The following is a 20,222-nucleotide window of genomic DNA, read 5'->3' as shown; positions in this document are numbered from 1 at the left end:
GAGTGTTTGACATATTTTATTATAAATGGTCATCAATGCAGAACCAAAGTCATCTTTATAAATATCTACAAAGAGCACAAATGCAGGTTAAAAAACATTCTCTAGCATGAGCAGAGGGCTCGTGGCTTTCAGTTTTCAATTTTATGAGCCTGTTCTTAGGGAAGAAATAATTTTAAAAGGCTTCTTTTTTTTTAAAGTATCATTTTTTTAGTGTTTTTGTTTTTAACATTCACTGTGGAAACAAAGCTCTGTTGATTTATCAAAGAGAAAACCAGGAAGGTTGACACATGACCTTTTTGTCCAGTAAATCTGGAATACTCACACTGTATTGTGGTTTTAACGCTAATTTAACTGAAAATGGAAACTAGTCTGAGGCATTTCAAAACTCCCACATCTTTCATACTTTTTTTGCACATTCCCTCTCCCCCTCAGAGTCAGCATGAGGACTGAGCAAGTTGTAAAGACTTCATTCCTGTCCACACTGGAGAGTTGCTCTCCCCCAGAGTCCAGGTCAAAGCGCACTACAGCCTTGCTTCTATTACAACTGTTCAGAGGATTTGGTACCTTCCTAGCTCCCTCTTTTCCTGTAATCCTAAATTAGGCAAACACAGTCTCGTACACAGAACAGCCCCAGCTGTTGCAATTCTTCATGATCAAGAAATTAATCCAGGACTGCCAGTAGAGGCTTTAGCAAGCCTCTAAGCAAACCCCTTTAGATTTGACCATTACAGACAAATGCTGTTGTGTAACATGGTAGTTATCTGTCCCCCCCCAGTCAGCAGGTAAGAGGCTATGTTCTCTTTCTGCTTTAAGAGAACAGAACAATGCCTGTTTGATGTTTGTGTGTGTGTGTGCGTGTGCATGTATGCTGGAGGTGGGGGGGCTAGGGTTGGAGAAGAGGCAATATTGCCCTAGTGGTTTGAGTACTCTAGGTTATTATTTGCTAAATGGAATTTTCCTTGTCCATCTGCTATTTCTTTTGTGCTATGCTCAATGGAGAAGTGGAACCGAAGGTGCTATCTTCTGGAGTTTTACCTGCATTTTAAGAGAGAACACCTTTGCAGCAGTTATTTGTCAGTGCATAAACCTGTGTCCCCAGCCTAAGAGAGACAGGAGCTGCAAATTAGCTTTCTGTGATCTTTAAATACAAGAATATTAAAGATCCAACCTACTCCTAGCACCAAAATGACAGCATTTGCCTTTCCCTATGTTTTTTTGTCTTTTTCAAATGTATTTCTCTATTACTGACATGCTGATGTGATCAACACTTCGGGGCGCTGCTCAGTAACACTTCAGTCAGCCAGCCACGCAGTTGAATGTAAGCAAAGGGACAGTAAAAAGCTAGAAATAACACTGCGTTCCATTTGCAAAATGTCACTCTTCCCATTAGCATGCTGTACTTGACCCTTCTGGCTGGAGAGGTGTCGATGGTTTTACTCAAAGTGTCGTAGATGGTTGTATAGAGACTGCACATAGGTGAAGACACACATGGGATCTGGCTTGCGACCCATCACCATCATGTCATCCACTTCTATCAGACGATCGCAGTGAGCCATCTTCCTGTAGTAATAATAAACAGATACAGCGAATCAAGAGTTAAATCTAAGGCCTGTAACTACTTCCAAGATTCATTTGCTGCTCTGATTTGAGCGTCACTGAGGCACTTAAGAAATCCTGAGGTTTATCAGCAACATTTCATTTCACAATGAAATGGTAAGGCTCAGGTTGGAGATTGTTATTTTTGTGACCATGGAATATTCCTGTTCTTTCCCTCTCTTCCTCTATACTGGGATACGATCCATCTGATCCAAAGCCCTCAAGGGTTTTTCTTTCTACTGACTGCCACTCACATCCCTGATATCTGTAGCATGTGGCCCAATCTCACACTCCTCTGCCCAAATCTCAGTAAGCAGAGTCATGTGAGTCTGAAAATCATGAGTTTTTCTGGTTGTTATTATATAGGAAGCTCCAAAAGAATGGGAAAACATGAGAAGATATGAGATGTGCCAATGAAGGCCCATGTGGCTTTGGATTGTTTGTTCTCCACCACCCCTGTATCTTCAAGTTGTGAGTGACTTGGACAACAATCTCAGATGATCAGTTGGAGAGCAGAAGCCTGACTGAGATCTGGACCAGCAGAAAGGGACAGATCTGCTGAGGCCTAAGGTGAAAAATCACAAGAGTAGGAAGCAATTAGATCAGCAGAGCTCGTACTGGGGTGAACACCAATAACTGGCTTTTCTGGCACTAGAAGAAAACAGTTTAAAGGCAATCACAGCTATGAAGTAGTAATTTCTGTAGATACCTCTTAGCTAATGTTTCTTACTGTTGTATGCATGCTGTCTTCTGTTCTCCCTTATACTTACTGTTATACATAAACTGAGATAGAAAAACACTGCAACTTTCCTACTTTAGAGATCAACCACCTAAAAGTGTCGTAGAATCTCTTTCAACTCACTGACAAGCAACAAATTTTTTATATTTACATATATATGTGTGTATAAAAACCTTGTAATTCCCAAATAAATTACTTTGCTAGGGGCTCCAATAAGGAGAGCCAACATTACGCTAAGAATTTTTAAAGCTTTGCTCTGGAATGGCAAATGGCAAATCTAGTTCTGTAAGTTATTGCTTTAATTAAAAAAAAAAAAAAAAAAAAAAAAAGGTGCTCTGAAAGAACCCCAGAGCTTTGGTGTGGTGGTATCATTGTTTGAAGCTGTATCAGAAGCTGCAGGAAACTTTAACCATGTATTCCCACATCCTGTTAGTGTTCAGAAAGAGTGTACCAAACCCAGCTGCATACCACATGGAGTGTTCTTACTGTTACACAAGTGAAACAAAACAGCAATTAAGAATCATGTTGACACTGGGTCAAAAAAGTTACTGTTTCTAGCTGACAAGTTCACACTGGTGATGAATTTAACAAACAAGGTATCATTTAAGTGCCTGGTATACTGCATCAAAAAGGACCAGGACAGTGTGACTGAGGGTATTAGCTCTGTCCCTTTTACAAAAATGCAGTTACCACGTTGAGATATTGAGAAGCTCTCAGCCTTGCTCTAACTCTACTTACACTGAATTCAACCTTCATTCTTGTTCAACCAAAGCAACATACAGACATAGGTGAACCCTACCACAAAATCCAATTCCAAAAGTTAATCTACCTGCTCCCTGTTGGTCAGGGGTCATGGTTTTAGCAGAGGCTGGATGCGTATATTAACATGCCTCAAATTCAAATCAGGTATCAAGCAGGTGGGGTTGGGTAAGAAACTACAAGTTGTATGTCCAGTTCCTATGGAGTGTCAGCAAACATTGGATGCCTTATGCTCTATGAACTCAAATTTCTTTTTTATGACTGATATCAGCAAATTCTTTAAGAATCATTCATTACTTCAAGAACAAAATAATAAAAAAAACCCAAAAAACAAACACAGAGAGAACTAGGGTTTTTTCCTCTTCTGTCCAAGCATAACTCGAGGCTGATTTCTCAAGTTTAGTGTGTCAGTGCTAAGGCTGGTGAGAATCACAGAGGTAAGAAAGCAGAATTCAAGTACTGCCTGAAGACTGTGAAAGACCTGAACATAGGACTCCAGTAAATTATTCTGTGCCTGGTAAAATCACCTCTGATTCTAGACTCCTGAGCGTCCTGTTCTATGCATTCTCTATGCAGACCTTTATTATCTTTTTTGGCATGACACATGTAAGCTAGTGATATAGGATCTACAAGAAGAATGATTAAACTCTTCACTGCTGCCCAGCTGCATTAGACTTGAACTGGAAGCACTTCATGGAGACCTAATGTGATACTCACTCAGCCATGGTGAAGGCCAGCTCAAAGTTCTGCTTGCGATTAGCTGGGTCAAGCTTATTATAATCAAAAGCTTCAGGAAAGAAAGAATGCACAAGAGCACAGAATGCCATCCCATCATTCCAGCTTGAGGAGAAGTTCTGGAGATCAATGTGCTGTCATGATGAAAAAAACACGCATGTTAATGCAGCACAGGGGAACAGGGAAGAGCAGCTGCTTTGGCTCACTGCAGTTTTCTGTCCCTCACTCCCACTAACCAAAGCTACAGAGCACAGGCTTTACATTTTTCTTCCTCTCTGTATATCCATTACATTATTTGTATTCTGAGAAAAAAACAGCACTCAGCAATGAAAGCCTGTCCTGGTTTCAGCTGGGATAGAGTTAACTGTCTTCCTAGTAGCTGGTACAGTGCTATGTTTTGAGTTCAGTATGTGAAGAATGTTGATAACACTGATGTTTTCAGTTGTTGCTCAGTAGTGTTTAGACTATAGTCAAGGATTTTTCAGCTTCTCATGCCCAGCCAGGGCACCTGACCCAAACTGGCCAACGGTGTATTCCATACCATGTGACGTCCCATCTAGCTTAGGAACTGGGAAGGGGGAGGGGGGGCAGGGATTTGCAGCTCGGGGACTGGCTGGGTGTCGGTCGGCAGGTGGTGAGCAATTGCCCTGCGCATCATCTGTACATTTCAATCCTTTTATTACTACTGTTGTCATTTTATTAGTGTTATCATTATCATTATTAGTTTCTTCTTTTCTGTTCTATTAAACTGTTCTTATCTCAACCCAGGAGTTTTACTTCTTTTCCTGATTTTCTCCCCCATCCCGCTGGATGGGGGGGGAGTGGGTGGGCGGCTGCGTGGTGTTTAGTTGCTGGCTGGGGTTAAACCACGACAAAGCCTTTTGCCTGAAATGCCTAGATGCAAAGCAGACACACGGTCAGGGTCCCTGATCCAAAGCCCACTGAAAATACTGGGAAGAATCTTGTCAATGTCAGTGAGCTCTGGAGCAGGCCTAATGCACCAGCTCAGTATCTGCGGAAACTAAGGACACTGCTTATCCCTGTGAAATACTTATAATTGAAGAACTGTTCATTTTGTGGCTGTGAATAACACTAGATAAAGACTATGGCTGCTTGCTTTGGTTTTCAGTAAGGCCCAATTCAATGCCTGTTTGAACACAGATAGGTAGAAATATAGGAAGAATTACACCTACTGCAAAACCTGATTCTTAGAACAAATGCTTACTGTTGCTTTCAGCTGCCACAGTGAAAATAAACATATTTGGGCTCTTGTCTCATGCCGCCTTCCCATCATATAAAATTCAAGCCCCAGCTTTTTTGGTAAGCAACTAACAGTAATTTTCACTAGTTCTGCTTATGTATACTATAATTTAGAGTTCAGCAATAATAATGCACATTTTACAGTAACGTTGAAAAACATATTACACAAAAAAGAAACCTAGAAAAAACCCCCACGTTCTTTCTTCTGGAAATTGCTTTGGCAGTTTCAGTTTAAGGCCAGGTAAAATTACTGAAATCTCAGCTGCCTAATTCTTTTAGCTACACTGATGTTACCTCACAGAAATTAGCTCACTAACACCGTGTGATTCAATCTCAACCATTTGCTACAAATGCACTTGTCTAATACCAGTAGAGAGTACTTTGGTCTGCTGTGTAGCAAAAGGGCCATAGTCTCCACGTACTGGCAAAATGTTATTCAGGTCTTGCCATATATAATGAGAATGCAAAAATCACAGCCTGCAACTAAGAAAAAAATGTGTGAGTGTATACTGTAGTCTATATCCGTAAGCACAAAAATGTAGGCTTCCAGACAAACACTAATGCATTGCTTTGACACACACGCAGAATCTCACTCATGCAATAACTGACTGTCTTGAAGTGCTACCCATGCAAACCATGACGTTTGTGTTACGTGCACAAAACTTGATGACCTTGAGGAAGTTAACTCATTGTCTAGCATGTTTTACATTCACTTTCTGAGTACACTTTTTTGGCAAATTCTCCTGAAAAAAGAGAGAGCTGAAAGTGCTAGCATGTCTTCACCTTGTATCCTATGGTTTTTGAGCGACACCAGTCTAACAGAATTTGTTTAATGCTGCTAGCGCTGGCAACCCCAAAACTCTGCGACCTCTTCAGCTTAGCTCTGGATTCTCCTTTTCCTCTGGAAAATTAACAGAGACCAGATTAAATTACATTCTAGAAAAACTTAAACCTACTTGTCAGCAACACCTATGCAACCTTGCCCAGGTCAGCCCCTGTCCAGGTGATATTTGAGAAACACGTTGCTGAAACTTCAACTTGCTGGTCCTGCAAGAAAAACTCATTTTCATTTCACTAAAGCCGGGATTCCAAGCCCTATTCTATTTAAATCATAGCCCCATGATGGTGCATAAAGAACAGTCCACACTTTCGGTCCTTAATGAATCGCAACAGAAAGTCACTATATTCCCAGTCTCTTATAATGACAGAGAAGGCAGCTTTCACAGCACTCTTTCCTGATAAAAAGCACCTGCTGCTTCAGCTGAACAACTCCAAAGCCAGAGGAATCTGTAGCTGTGAATTTCCAGGGCTCAGACTGTGAAGTCAGTGAAGCTGTACGTGACCTCATATTGTCCCTTAGCTCAAAATCCTACATTGAGAGAGCCCTCCCACCCAGCTGTCCTCTGCTGGTAAAAATTGACAAATTAGTTTCCCATGAACAAACCCATTCTGGAGACAAGGGGTGTGACATACTTTCCACCATCGTGTTCAAATTTATCGAAAAGTGCTTTCCTGGCCTGTGTTCCTGTAATCCGTGGGAGTGTCTGAGACCGCACGAGTTCTCGCCTCCTTTCAACTTGGCGATGTACAGTGGGAGGAGAGGAGTGAGAGCTGGAGGTCACATCACAGTAACTGTCAGTGGCACTGGAGAAACACATAACATGAGAAGTATATGGTTAAGCAAAAAAGTAACTCTCTGCAATGCCAGAAGTCAGCATAAAGGTCCAACCATTGCCTACTCTAAACCTCCCAAACCAGCCATTTCAAGAGGACCTGAATGAGTCAAAAGCAATTTAAGTAAAAGTCAAAGTTTTATTGACAGACAACAGCACTTAAGTATAGAAAAGTCTAAGGTACTTTTACAAATGAGACATAGCTGGACAAGTCACAAATGCTTTGTAGCACTGAGTAGAACAGCAATTAAACACCTTTAAGCAAAAAGGAAAAAAAAGAAGGAAAAAAAAAGTTGTGGCCACACAAGAGCACTAAATCCCTTTAATTTCCAACTTTGGGGTTCCTGGAGGCTAAGTCACATTTTAAAAATGGAACTTGAGTAATTCAGGAAGTACTTTTGAAATTTTTACTTATAGTACACAGAATCCTGAGCTCATGTCAGTGTTGCTTCACTGATCGCAAGCTGGTAATGTGATCGAGAAATATAGGATTATATTCTAATTTGTCTTTATTTGAGCCATGAACCACTTCATCAGCATTAATGAAGTAAGCCACACATCGCATTTGGAAATGTTCCCCATGACAGAGATAGGGAAACTGAGGCAGGGAGCAACGACATCAATGTCACACATTAACTTCTGGTACAGATGGAGGTCAGATCTGACAGCAAGTTCTCTAGGGTGCTCAGTGTATCCTGATTCAAATACCGAAGTGCTGATGTTGGAACTAACTCAGAAGAAATGTTATGCCAAATTTGGGATAATTTTCAAGGCAGATGCAAGCCCAATTTAAGAGATTTAAATTGGCTGCCGTCCCATTTTTCTTGATGGATATTTTGCATGCTGAGGATGCCTGGATATGCCAGTAGTAATTGTGATACCATGTAATCCTATACTAAGCAACTGCGACTCCAAGTTAATCAAGAATGTGTAGTAGTCCTCAGTCCTCAGCAAGGCATTTATCTACAAACTAAATTCTAGGCTAGCCAAACTAAGGATATTTGATGGCAGTCATATGTTGGTTTCCAAAAATAAGCCCAAGGTACAAATTTCAACACAGCTGAGTATTTTTAAGTGTTTTCAAAGGGCCTGACAACTTGCTCCTCCTAACAAAAATCCACTGCTGACACTGAGAGTTTTACCGACTAACACTGTAAGAATGCTGAAATCCACAATTAGGTCTGCTTTAAACTGCTCTAGAAAAGATCTTTATCCCTTCCCATCTCTGTTCCAGCTAGTCCTCAGGAAAGCTCACAACCTTTAATGGCTTAAAATACAGCATCTGGGACTCACCCGTTCTCCAAGCCAGCAGAAAGCCTGTCCCTTGAGACTATATTGACCACAATGGCCTAACAAAATGTCAAGAAAAATGCATACCTTTCACTAGTTTTGGTTCCACTACTCGTCCCAGAGCTCACAGTTGAGACAGACTTAGTGACAGAAGTGGTATTCTCTGTATAAAAGCAGGAAAAACAAGATACATCAAGGCAGAACTTCTTTTATCTCCTTTCCTCATACATTTTCAAACCACTTCCTGATAGATAACCACATATTGATTTTTACTCACCACAGTGAAAAGCTGCAGGCCTCTGTCTAACTTATAGTATGAGCTAACAAGCCAGGGAGGGATTTTCCCCAGGGGTTCAATCCCTCTGCAAAACTGTTGCACTGCAGCGAGGATGGTGTAAACATACCAGAAAGGGCCGAAAGAGGATGCCTTTGATAAAACTGCATTGGGAAGGCTGGATCATTTCAGGCCCTTGTGCAGACCTCAGCGGAGGGCACACTGCCGTGGACATTTCAGTGAAAGGAAGAAATGGTGCTACAGCTCAGCTTGCAACAGTCATTCTGGCAGACATAGGGAGTCCTGGGAAAGCTGCCATGACTGAGAGCATAATTTAAATTATCCATTTCCACCGGGAAATGTTTTAGTTTGTAAAGTAGAACAGACTCCAAAAGTTGCAAAGGTGGCTTAAAACCAACTTTGCATCTTCCTCCCCGCACCCCTGAGGTTCTACCTTTTGTGCTTTTCATCTTAAGAGCCCAGCTCTGGACTCCAGCTATGCTCTGTAAATGCAGAACAACGGAGTGGCTTGCCCTGTTTTAACACACTAAAGCCAAAACTTGTTGCATAAGCCAGCAACTCATTCATTGAAGGCTCCTTCTATACACAAAGAAGAAAGACTGGCATCTTAGAAGCAATCCAACCTGATCACTGTCCAAACCACACTCTGAAAATGCTGAACTCTCCCCACTGCTTATAGACAGGATCCACATCAATTAGACTTCTCACGTAAAACACCCTAGTAAATGCCAGCATACAGATGTGACGAATTTGGGACCACAAACGATTGCCAGTTATTTGTGAAAATCTCAGAGGTTTTAAGCTGAGGAGAGTGATCCCTATTCTGGAAGAGCAACATCTTTGCTAAACTGATACTTGAGACCGCTATGAAATGCCAGTACATTGTGTAGTCAGTAACGGCTTGGTGACATCAATCAGAAGTACTTTTCACAGAGCCTGACTCATCTATTTCGACTGACATAAAAAATCCTTAAGGCATTTTTTCCTTTGACACATTCATATATGAAGGAGACTACTTTACTGCTATTCTGCTCAGAGAAACTTGCTTCGACATCCATGTGGTGGGCCCACCACTTTCCAACTGCTGTTACCTTGCGTTCAGTCACAGTTTTCACTTGGTCAGCTGAAATCTTCACCACTCAAACTGTCTGTTCTGCCATGCTTTTCTGGCACCTATTGTTTCCATTGCAGAGATTGCCTAACAGCACACATGTACATCACTGTGCAAATAAGGATAAGTACCCCTCGCTTTGAACTGATTGAGAATCTGATACAGCGGAACAAGTTTCTATGATACCTGGGAAACTGAATCTGCATACAGTCTTGTTAGCAATTCTAATATTACTGTGTACCTACTATTCCGAACTACATGCTCAGATCTGAACCCCCCAGACATGAAGCATGGAATCCCTCTCAATTTGTGCTGCATAAGGACATGCTGATAGGAACACTCACCTCCAGTGGCAGATGAACCCATTGTTCTCACCGTACTTGAATTCCAGGCCTTCACTGAAACAGCAGAAAAGAAGACAAAGGAAGGCTTTGCTACATTTTTAGCTTGAGATAAAAGTTGAACGAATAATCTGCAAATAATCCCTATCTCTTGCTGGCAATTCCATCTGGTCTGTCTCTGTAATTTCTGACCCATATATATAGTCTGATGTATAAGTGTCACTATCACTAAACGTATATGAAATACAGCTCAAAGATTAATGACTTCAATATGAACGAAATGAGATTTTTTTTTAAACTTAATTTAGATATAAATAAGATTCTGCAATCACTCTGACTTGTGTATATGTGTCAGTCTGCTGTCTGTCATTCCTCCCTCCAAATGACCGTTGAACCCATTAGCCAAATATCTGCCTAACTTCTCAAGGGGCCTTAGGTCTCAAAACACTAAAAACTCCTGCAAATTTCATTAAAATAGCTGCCCATATTGAAGAGATACTCTTTCAGCAACTGTGCTAGAAGATAGGCTGCACTATAAACTCAACTGTATTAGGCAGCAAAAATTCTCAGCAGATGTGACATTATAGCCTAAAGCTCCACCTAGCAGCCACAAAATTCTAAATCAGAGTGTCCCACCATGGGATATGTAGCCATAGAAGTGAGGTTTCATAATTACCACTAGGTCACAGAACAATCCCTGTAGCACCAGCTTCCTGAAGTAAAGAAATGGGACACAGCTTCAGCAAACAAATTATTTTTGTCTCTTTTACCTGACTGGTTAGGAGTTTTCAATGCCATCGCATTTTTGCTCTTGCTCTGTCCCAGCAAGCCAGCAGACGCATTAGTTGTTCCTGTTGAACAGATGGTCTCTCCTGAAAACTTCTCTGATATCCTGGTTACTGCAGTAACGGGAAGGTGGGGCATCTGTAGGGTGACTGCAGGGGCATGGGCTTCAGGGGAAGAGTCTGACGTGTGAGAAGAGGTCAGTTCATGGGAGGCTTTTGCCTGACCTAGTAAATAAAAAGGAGAGAGTAAGTAAATTTATTTGCAGATTTGTACCAAAGTTACAAACCAATTTCCATGCAAAAACTTTATTTTACAAGTCATTTGAATTATTCCACCTGTGGGACACTATACCATTTACAGCACACCGAAGAAACAATCCTAGTGTAAGTGATCCTTACAGCGATCACACCTGTCATACATGAATCTCAGCAAGAACAACTTCTTCAGATCGTTAATCCACTAGCATCTGCATTTGGCAGGCTCCTCCTCTTCCTCTGTGCCGCCCCCAGCCCCCCAGTCTCCTGCCGTGGGTTAGGAGTCAGCATTCTTGTTCTTTTCATGGTTCTATGAAATGCTGTGTGCCTCAGTTTTCTCTAAAATGGAGATAGTAAGCCCTTCCTCCACTGAAGGATGATGGAAGCAGACAGGTAATTTGCAAAATGTTTCAGGATGCAAGGCTACAATGGCACCCAGATTAGCAGGCCTTATTATCACTGGTGCCCCAAGATAATGTGACAGTAATAGCCTCTAATTTATGAAACACCATAGTGCATGCTTAACAATAAAGCTGAAGTTTAAAAGTTAAACTCCTAATTAGGAAATAAAGTTAAATGGTATCAGTGCCAGAGTACAATATCCGTGCTGAAACCATAGCAAGATTCTAATGCTTCCAACATGTGAGAGCTGCTCTATGACTGCCAGGATCAGGTATTTTACAAGTAGTGCTATTTCATTTCATGCCCTGTTCCTACCTGATGAAGACTGATGCCCATTTTCAATGGTGGAAGAACTAAAAACTCTTCTAAACTCAGGTTTGTGGTGGTCGCCCAGGTCTACACTCTGTCAGAACAGACAACAGACACGACAGCTAAATTTCAAACAGCAGCAAGAGTTAGTAGAATATCCAGAAACATCCGCCAAGAACAGGTCTTCCTTGTGCTAGTGACCACAACACAAGGCAGCAACAATTATCTAACCCCAAGAGCCAAAGCTGCAAACTGAGCACTGGCAATGCAGGACCTGTATCAATCTTCACATACTTGTCCTCACAGGCCTCACGCACCTAGGAGGGGTCTTCCACTTCTGTTAGATAAACGTATCCCCATCCACTGTGAAGGTGATAAACAGAAGACTCTGCACAATAATGGAGAGGTTGACTGAGATTGCATAAAATGCTTAATGCTCTGCAGTTTTTTTCTGTTTGCTGCAGAAAAAATAACATTCTGATAACATATTGCAAAAGCACTACATAAAGTAAGTATGATCCTAGAACTTTACAGCTGCATTATAACCTGCAGCTTCTGTAAGAACAGGTTTTTCTGGGAAAAGCACCAATTTTTTGCATAATGTTTGCCAATATAATTCCAGAAAAATCAGCCAAGCATTTTTTTGGTGTTTTTTTTGTTTTCTTTTTTTTGGTTGGTTCATGCGTATGTGGGCATGCAAAAAATCACAAGGAACTATGTGATTTTTGGCTGCAGGAACTAAAGCAAGAAGAAACTGCTTCACAGACACCGATTACTTCAATTAAAAAATGTAGCTTCCAAGAAGCAGCAGTAGAATGAAATCCCCCAATACAAAGTCCATGAAAAAGTTTTAATTGATTCTAGGTAGATATCTAACTACCAGATTGGCCAAAAATTTTATGAATAAAATAAAGACAAAATCTGTAATGTGCAATTACAAACATAATCCAAAATTCTTATAAACTCAATCCAAACAAGTTTTGTTTTCTTTTGTTTTTTTTTAAAAGACAGACAGACAGAAAGACTGAAGATAGATACTGAAGAAGATTTTATACTGCAGGCAAGTATAAAAATAACAGAACATAACAGAAAAGGAAAGAGGCAGGGCGTATATATGTAGTAACAATTTGTCTCTGCTTTTCATACACAGAGCAAATTGGTAGTTTGATTTTACTTATTTATTCCATAGCTTCATCACAAATTAGAATAATTTACTTATAGAGTGCAAAAATATATCTCATGTAAAATACAGAAACCATATGATCCATTAAAGATAAATCAACAAGAATAGTTTCTTGGAACTTGTCTGCTGTTTACCATGCACACATTTACACCCATCCAAACTTAATTAAGAACACCAGCCAACAACGTTAACGCACCTTGGAGATTTTGAGATTTTTTGAAAGCATTCAATCTTGGTAGATGCTGCAGAGTGCACAGACTGTTGCAATATCCCATGACTTGAGATACTAGAACTTTCTTATTACCTCAAGTACAAATCCCAGTCAACTCCTGGTAACTATGGTCTTGAGATCTTGCTAAGAATTTGTTAACTAGTACAGTAAAGCAGCCTAAACAGAATTTTGTCATACAGTTGTGGGCTGAGATTCTGATCCTCTTAAGTGTCAACCTCCAACTGATTTCAATGGAACACAGGTGTATGTAGCAGAATTTGAGTTACGTGCCTACACTACTCTGCTGGTTTTGGCTGGGCTAGAGTTCGTTTTCTTCGCAGTAGCTAGTGTGGGGCTGTGTTTTGGATTTTGTGCTGGAAATGGTGTTGATAACACAGGGATGTTTTCGTTACTGCTGAGCAGTGCTTACACAGAGCCAAGGCCTTTTCTGCCTCTTACCCCATCATCGAGCAGGCTGGGGGGGCACAAGGAGTTGGGAGGGGACACAGCCAGGACAGCTGACCCCAACTGACCCAAGGGATATTCCAGACCATAAATAAGTCATGCTCAGCACGTAAAGCTGGGGGAAGAAGGAAAGGAGGGGATGTTTCCGAGTGATAGCGTTTGTCTTCCCACGTCACCCGCCGTGACACTGACGGAGCCCTGCTTTCCTGGAGATGGCCGAACACCTGCCTGCCTGTAGGAAGCGGTGAATGAATTCCTTGGTTTGCTTTGCTTGCATGTGCAGCTTTTGCTTTACCTAATAACCTGTCTGTATCTTAACCCATGAGTTTTCTCACTTTTACTCTTCTGATTCTCTCCCCCATCCCACCAGGGGGAGAGTGAACGAGCAGCTGCATGGGGCTTAGGTGCCGGCTGGGGTTAAACCACAACTACTAAAGTAAAGGAAAATCCTTCTCTTGACTTTAAGATTGGGCCCTACATTCTCAGATCACAATAGGTATCCAGGCTTTTCAAGACCACAGCATAATTTGGAAAAACCATTAAGGTGTGATACAAACCTATTAGCCTGACTTTAAGATGAGGACCTACTGCCTTGTAAGCAAGTGTCTTACAAGGATGTATTACAATAGAACATAGAAAGGAATGGTAGCAAGACACTAAGATACTGTGAACTGTCTTTAAGGCTCAGCTTGGATGGTGTATTTTATTATATTGGGTTGTATACTGTTGTTTAAGCTGGGGTCAGATTCTCATGTCAATTTTTTCTATGCAAGGGGAGGAAAAGCAATAGGATCACCTGGATATGATTTTCAAACAAAACAAAGTTCAGAAGAGGACTGGAGGACTGGAGACTTCCTGAAAATGTGGAAGATGTACTCTCAGAAAAGAAGACTTCTAAAGGTTTCTCAGCCAGAAGCTTTCATTTAATTCTCTTGCCTAGTTTCCAAGTGAATTATCTTCCTGGGGTTATATATGCACTTACATGCTCCGCGAAATATGAGCACAGTCATTACATGATAAGCCAAGACATTTCTTAGGTCTGTTTACCACTAAAATGCATGAGAGGCTGGTTTTTTTTTTAAAAAAAACAAACCAACAAAAAAAGCACCCAACAACAACCACCATTCAAAAAACCAACCACACACACCACCATGTTTTACCAGTGTTGCTTATAGCCCTGTTAACAAGACTGACAGGTTTCCACTGATGCTCAATAAAGGCTTCAGGTGCACCTAAGATAGCTGGGAGTCAGAATGTCCATTCCACAACTAGGTTAGCCTGCCTAGTCTGCAAGTTCTACAAATCAAATCTGTAATGAATTCAGTACATCTACAAATCAAACCTGTAATGAAGTTCAGTACATCAATCCAAACAAGAACTTTTGCTTCATTTTAATTTTCCTCTATCTTTCTTATTTAAAAAGAAAGGAAAATAAACTAGATTGGGGAAGTTGGAACATTCAGAACTTCCCACTCTCCCAGCATCTAAAACTTTCTTACAAGTAAAAGCACTGCAATTTAGCAATCTAGGCTCCATTGATTTTTGTGGGATCTTTCCCATTCAGAGGCTTCATTACAAACAGGTTTTCAGAAGAGCTCACATCCAACAAAGCTGCACTCTTTAGTTACTCAGCTTAGGCCCAAAAGGAGTCATGAGTTCTTTTGCAAAGCTGCTCTACAAAACTTTTTTCACAACACATCACCAGAAGAACAACTTCTTTAAAATAACATTTGTCTCTCGATCAAAAATATTTTTCATTTTTATACCATCTGCTATCCCCACAGAGAATGCTTCCATATGCACACACAGTCTGACTTACTGCCACTAAACTGGATCTGTGTCATGGTATCCAGATCCTTTAATTTGTAAAAATAAAATTATTTTCAGACTCTTATATTTGTCAAGAAGAAGGTACTATGCATGAGTATATTCAGTTATGACTAACTGCCAGGCTTAACTTGAGAAAAGCACACAAATATTAATTATACAAACCACACAGAATCAGGGGTTCAGAACTTTCATTGCTCTATTTAGTGTAATTAAGATCCTAGTCAACAATTATTGCCCATATCCAGAACTGAAATATAAAGCACAGCTAATGCAGCTCCCTAGAATGTACCCGTGGCATACAGTTAGAACTGTTTAGCCATTCATGTCAGCCATTATGACCTGAATGTGTCAAATGCCTATTTAGACTGCAAACATGAATCTAATTTATAAGCTGTGGGGTTCAAAGCAAGTGAAACAGTCAAATGAGGTGGTCATCACAAAGATCATGTAGCATCCTACACACTGAACTGGCTTCCTAATGCAGTGACAGGTGCTGCATTAATTTATTTTATGCAAACCTGATTACGACATTTTGGCTAACAGTGCTGGGGAAGAAACTGATACCAGGCTGGAGGATGGGGAAGGCCCATGTGCTGATAAAACATTGGAGGATCTGGGATCAGATTTTACCATGCATTTAGTAGTGTCGGGCTAAAGTACTTTAAAATCCACTTTGTTTGGAGATGCCAAGCTTCTGACAAATCCATGTGTGTAACAATTCTTCTTCTGTCAATGCTGGCTACATAGATTGTAAATAGCAGAGGGACGGGTACCTGTATCTGTGCTTAATAATGGTAAGTGCTCATAACCCAGTTATGTGGTAAGTGCCCGTAACCCAGTAGTGAAAATCCCACGCATCTAGAAAAAGTAAGCACCAGATCATGAGATTAGAAAGAGAAGAAATACAATTTTTATTTCCTCTCTGAGCCTCTAAAGTGCACGTCTGTTACGTCTTCAAGCTTTTTGCAACAAGGTCAAACTGTAGAAGAATGACAGACAAATGAGATTCCTTTCTCTCAAATGAGAGATCTCAGTCATCCAAAGCCTTTCATAAAAGCACCAATTATCAAAAGGGTCATGACAAAAATAATTGGATCTAGAAATGCCATTTATCTGTGAGAAGTATGCATGCCGGATGAAATTGATGCTTCACTTTGGTGAACAGCAAAACCACCACTGCCTTCCGCAAGGCAAGATTTGACACTCTGTTCCTTGCATATAAAGAGATCATTGATACATCAGAAATGGGGAATCATGAAACGTGTGAGGAAATGCAAACAAGGCTGCTAGATGCCAGCAAGAACCATGCCACACTTACCCCTTAATTCTTGTACTAGAAAGCCATCGTCGGTCACATAACACAAGTATTCTCTATCGGTAACTGACCCTGCAGCTTGGAGAAAAAGCCTTGAACACCGTGAGCATATTAGGAAAGCTTTTGCACATGGAGTAATAACTGAAGAAAAACAGTAGCAGCACTTTTCACAGAACATTTTTTGGAGCAAGGCTAGATAAAAATGGACAGCAGGGAACAATTCTACCTTGGCAGCTTCAGCAGATGCCCATGGCTATGTCACAGCGAATTAAAACATAACAAACAACAACAAAAAATCTAGATAAGGATCAAGGCAACCTTGGAATGCCACCATTCCAAAAGGACACTTGCAGGAAGTGTAAGAGAATAACATAAGGAAATGGACCTACCGAACTTCCTTTATCAAATACAGGAGTTGAGATTGTTTAGAATCACTAGTATGTAATGCCAGGTGACTGCTGGACCACTTCATCTCCCTGCCTGTATACCCCAGGTCATTATGTCTCATGCAGTTACTCCCAGGCTGACTAACTGTTGGGTGCCATCAGGTCACAACAGAGAGATACCAATGGGTAATATTTGTTTAGATCTTCCCAGGTAGTCATAGCCAGCTATTCAACTCTCTGCTGCTTTGACCACTGCAGGCCCATGCTCTGTAGCGGTCCGTCCAGCAGTCTGTCCCCGTCGCACAGAAACTCTTCTGTATAAAACCAGAACACCCTTACAGTTTTTTCAGTCCTCCCTGTTCACAAAGGCATCATGCTCAACCACAAACACTATGGAAAGATCATAAGTGATAAAACTCCTGCCAACATGCAAGACCTGATGAACAAGAAGGTCAAAACTCTTCCTTTCTAACAATCACAGGCAGGTAGGAGAGAGACCTCAGTGGCTGCAAAGGATGACAAACAGCAAAACCCACAAAATCATGTTTTCACTGCATGCATTTGGTGCGTGTAGCTGCAGCTGCATCTCCCGTGGTTCTCAGTACTGAAATTCCTTCTCGGTCAACTATGCTAGCTTGGGAACTAGTTGTCCAACCTTCCAGGGAAAATTGTTGGGAGGGCACTGAAGAACTATCAGTACTTAAGTGATCTTCCCTGAACCCTCAAAGCAAAGCAGGAAGGTTCCAATCCAAACAAAAGCTCATTCTGTGCTTTAATGCAGACCGATACCTAAAGCTGGATATTGCCATAACCTCGACGCAAGACTTTTCACAGAGCATGAAGTACACACTACAACGTAGGCAGTGATGATGGAGCAGGTGAGATGGTGTGAGGAACCACACCCCCTTGTCCCTTCCATGTTGCTCAGCTCACTTCTGTTCCTTGCAATACAAACAAGTGTGGGTGGCTCCATGGAGTAAAAAGGAACAGATCTGAAAGTTGTGTGTATGCTGCTTACCTTTGTCACGTGGGGGAAAAGGCAGCAGTTGCCACGACTATGTTGGAACAATGCATCAAGCAGCAGCTTTACCTTTTCACCTGCCCAGCTGTGGGAAGCCCTATTCCCCCATTCTTGAGTTAGTAGGAATGAAAAGGGCTGGAATGCAATGCAGACTCTTTGTTCAATCCCACCAATTTAACTTTCACTGGATTTAATTTCCAAGCTTTTATTTTCCATCCCCAAAGTCTGGATAGACCACAGACCAGCTTTTCATGCTCCAACAGTCTTAAAAGCCCCTTAAGACGTGGCTTACTCAAGATTACACAAAATAAGCTATCATCTGTGAAAGACAAGTCTCTAGCGTTGCACAGTTTTACATGACTGAATCATGGTGTACTGTCTGGCTGCCACCTCCTGGTGCCAAGGATTGTACAGGAGCTCTCAACTCTTTCCATAGAGCTGGACGCATAGAAGAAGTATTACACAAAATATCTCAGGGCCAGATGAGCTTCCCACTAACTGGGGTTTCCATACACCAAGTTACAATGCTCCACTAGGCTGCAGAAAGAGTTTTATCACTGGGAGGAATGTGTGCGTTTGTGCTAGTTTAGGTCCTGGTGACCATGACAACTTGTGCAAGGCCCGCCTCGCAAGGATGAGCTGCAGCAGTGTGGGACAGTGGTTGTGCAGCAAAACTGTGTCACTGAAGGATGCTAAGTCACTATCTTAAGAAAACACGTTACTGGCTGCTATACGCTGCGCTGTTCTCCTTTGTAAGCTTGCCAACTGGCAAACAGCACTCCTGGCACACAGATCCCCCTGAATCGAGTCCAGAAAGGATACACGGATATTCACATACACACGTATATTGATAGCTGAGACTGCCTCAGCTTCTCTTCTTATGTCTAACCACAGCGAACTTGACAGGCTGCTACCACTCTAACCAAGATCCCAGTCTGACCAAGCAGTGCGAGAATCAGGAACATCTCCAGGTGGTATCAGGGCCAAGACCATTTCTCAGAGCACCTCCCAAAAGCCCACTGACCCTGCACTGCAAAAGAGGAGCCCCGTGTCCCTAAACGCGCCCCCATGCCAGCGCAGAACCTGGCAGCGCCCGCGAAGCGTCCGCTCACGCACCCTCTCGGCCCTCCCTCCCGCCGCCTCCCTGCCTGCGGTCAGCGCTTACCTGGCTCCGGCCGGCGACCGCCAGCTTGGCGCGGCCGGAGAACCCGCCGCCGGCCGAACCCTGCCCCGGAGAGCCGGGCCCCGCGGCCGGGGGGCTCCCCGCCGCCTCGTCCGCCCACTCCTGCGGCAGCCCCGCCGACCGGCCGAGGGCCTCCACCTGCCGAGACAGGCGCTCCAGCTGCGCCCGCAGGCGCCGGTTCTCCTGCTGCAGCTCAGAGACGGAGTGTGCCAGGGGGCTGGCGAGGCGGAGCACCTCCTCCACCTGCCGGCCTACCCCTTGCTTGAACACCTGGATGTCCACTTGGATCTCCTGGACGGCGCCCCGCAGCGTGTCCTCGTAGCGCCCCAGGGCCTCGCAGACCGTCTGCGCCTCCCGGCTGCTCAGATCCTCCATCTCGCCGGCCATGGTGTCCGCGGACCGCAGGCTGCGCGGGGCGGCGGGGGGGGGCTCGGGGGCCGCTAGCTGCAGGCGCCCGGCCGCCTCCTCTCCTCCCTCGGAGGGCGCCCGCTGCCTCCCGGCGGCCCTAAGCGCGGCCCCCGCCCGCTGCCGCCGGGCCGCGGCCCTCCCTCATGGTGCCAAGGAAGAGCCCCGCAGAGCCCGCGCTGCGCCTCGGCAGCGGGGGACGGAGGGAGGGAAGGCGCGCAGGAGCGGCGCGGCTGCCCGGGCGGGCCCGCTCGGCGTCCGCTTCTTCAAAGGGGCAGATGTAATTTCAGGCGGCAACGGTGGGAGAGGGAGGGAGAAGGGGCGGGCGCTGGCTTGTTCGCAGCTGCCCTGGGCTGGGGAGGCCTGTGAGGGCCGGGCGTGGTGGGCTGCGGGCGGGGCGGCGGGAGCGAGACGGCGCGAAGCGGGCCGCGGCGCCGGTGCGGGGAAGGGGGAGGAAGGAGTGGGAGATGGGGGTCGGGGCGGAATACGGGAGAGACAGAGTGAGGCGAGGAGGGGTAAGTATCTGGTTTTTCCCGGGCTGCTTGGACGATGATGCCAAAGTAAGCGCTGCTTATCTCTTCCGGGGGGAGCACCGAGGCAAGGGGAGAGGAGAGCTGTCTCTGGGAGAACAGGGACAGAAATGCACATGCATGTGCCTTTAGACACGCATGCT

At 43.3% G+C, this 20,222-nt stretch overlaps 1 protein-coding gene across 1 annotated transcript; it reads right to left on the bottom strand.

Moving 5' to 3' along the window:
• SMTNL2 (smoothelin like 2) lies at window positions 1-19,831 on the bottom strand. The gene is made up of 9 exons (XM_075033129.1): window positions 19,127-19,831; window positions 11,557-11,644; window positions 10,570-10,809; window positions 9,803-9,856; window positions 8,140-8,215; window positions 6,563-6,733; window positions 5,873-5,990; window positions 3,812-3,963; window positions 1-1,560 (listed from the first exon to the last, which is right to left on the bottom strand). The coding sequence occupies exons 1-9, from the start codon at window positions 19,529-19,531 to the stop codon at window positions 1,434-1,436; spliced, it is 1,431 nt and encodes a 476-aa protein (XP_074889230.1). The 5' UTR covers window positions 19,532-19,831; the 3' UTR covers window positions 1-1,433.
• Window positions 19,832-20,222: the final 391 nt, after the last annotated feature.

The sequence above is a fragment of the Buteo buteo genome, chromosome 7 (assembly GCF_964188355.1).
Source record: "Buteo buteo chromosome 7, bButBut1.hap1.1, whole genome shotgun sequence".
Classification (NCBI taxonomy): Eukaryota; Metazoa; Chordata; class Aves; order Accipitriformes; family Accipitridae; genus Buteo; species Buteo buteo.
Note: the sequence above shows the minus strand (reverse complement) of the source record. Positions and strands in the feature narration are given on the sequence as shown.

Excerpts from the sequence above, each read along its gene's own strand:
- SMTNL2 (XM_075033129.1), bottom strand. The coding sequence starts at position 19,531 with ATGGCCGGCGAGATGGAGGATCTGAGCAGCCGGGAGGCGCAGACGGTC. Across the intron at positions 10,810-11,556 it reads TGGGCATCAGTCTTCATCAG|GTCAGGCAAAAGCCTCCCAT; the intron begins GTAGGAACAGGG and ends TTTATTTACTAG. Across the intron at positions 9,857-10,569 it reads GAAAACTCCTAACCAGTCAG|TGAAGGCCTGGAATTCAAGT; the intron begins GTAAAAGAGACA and ends CTGCTGTTTCAG.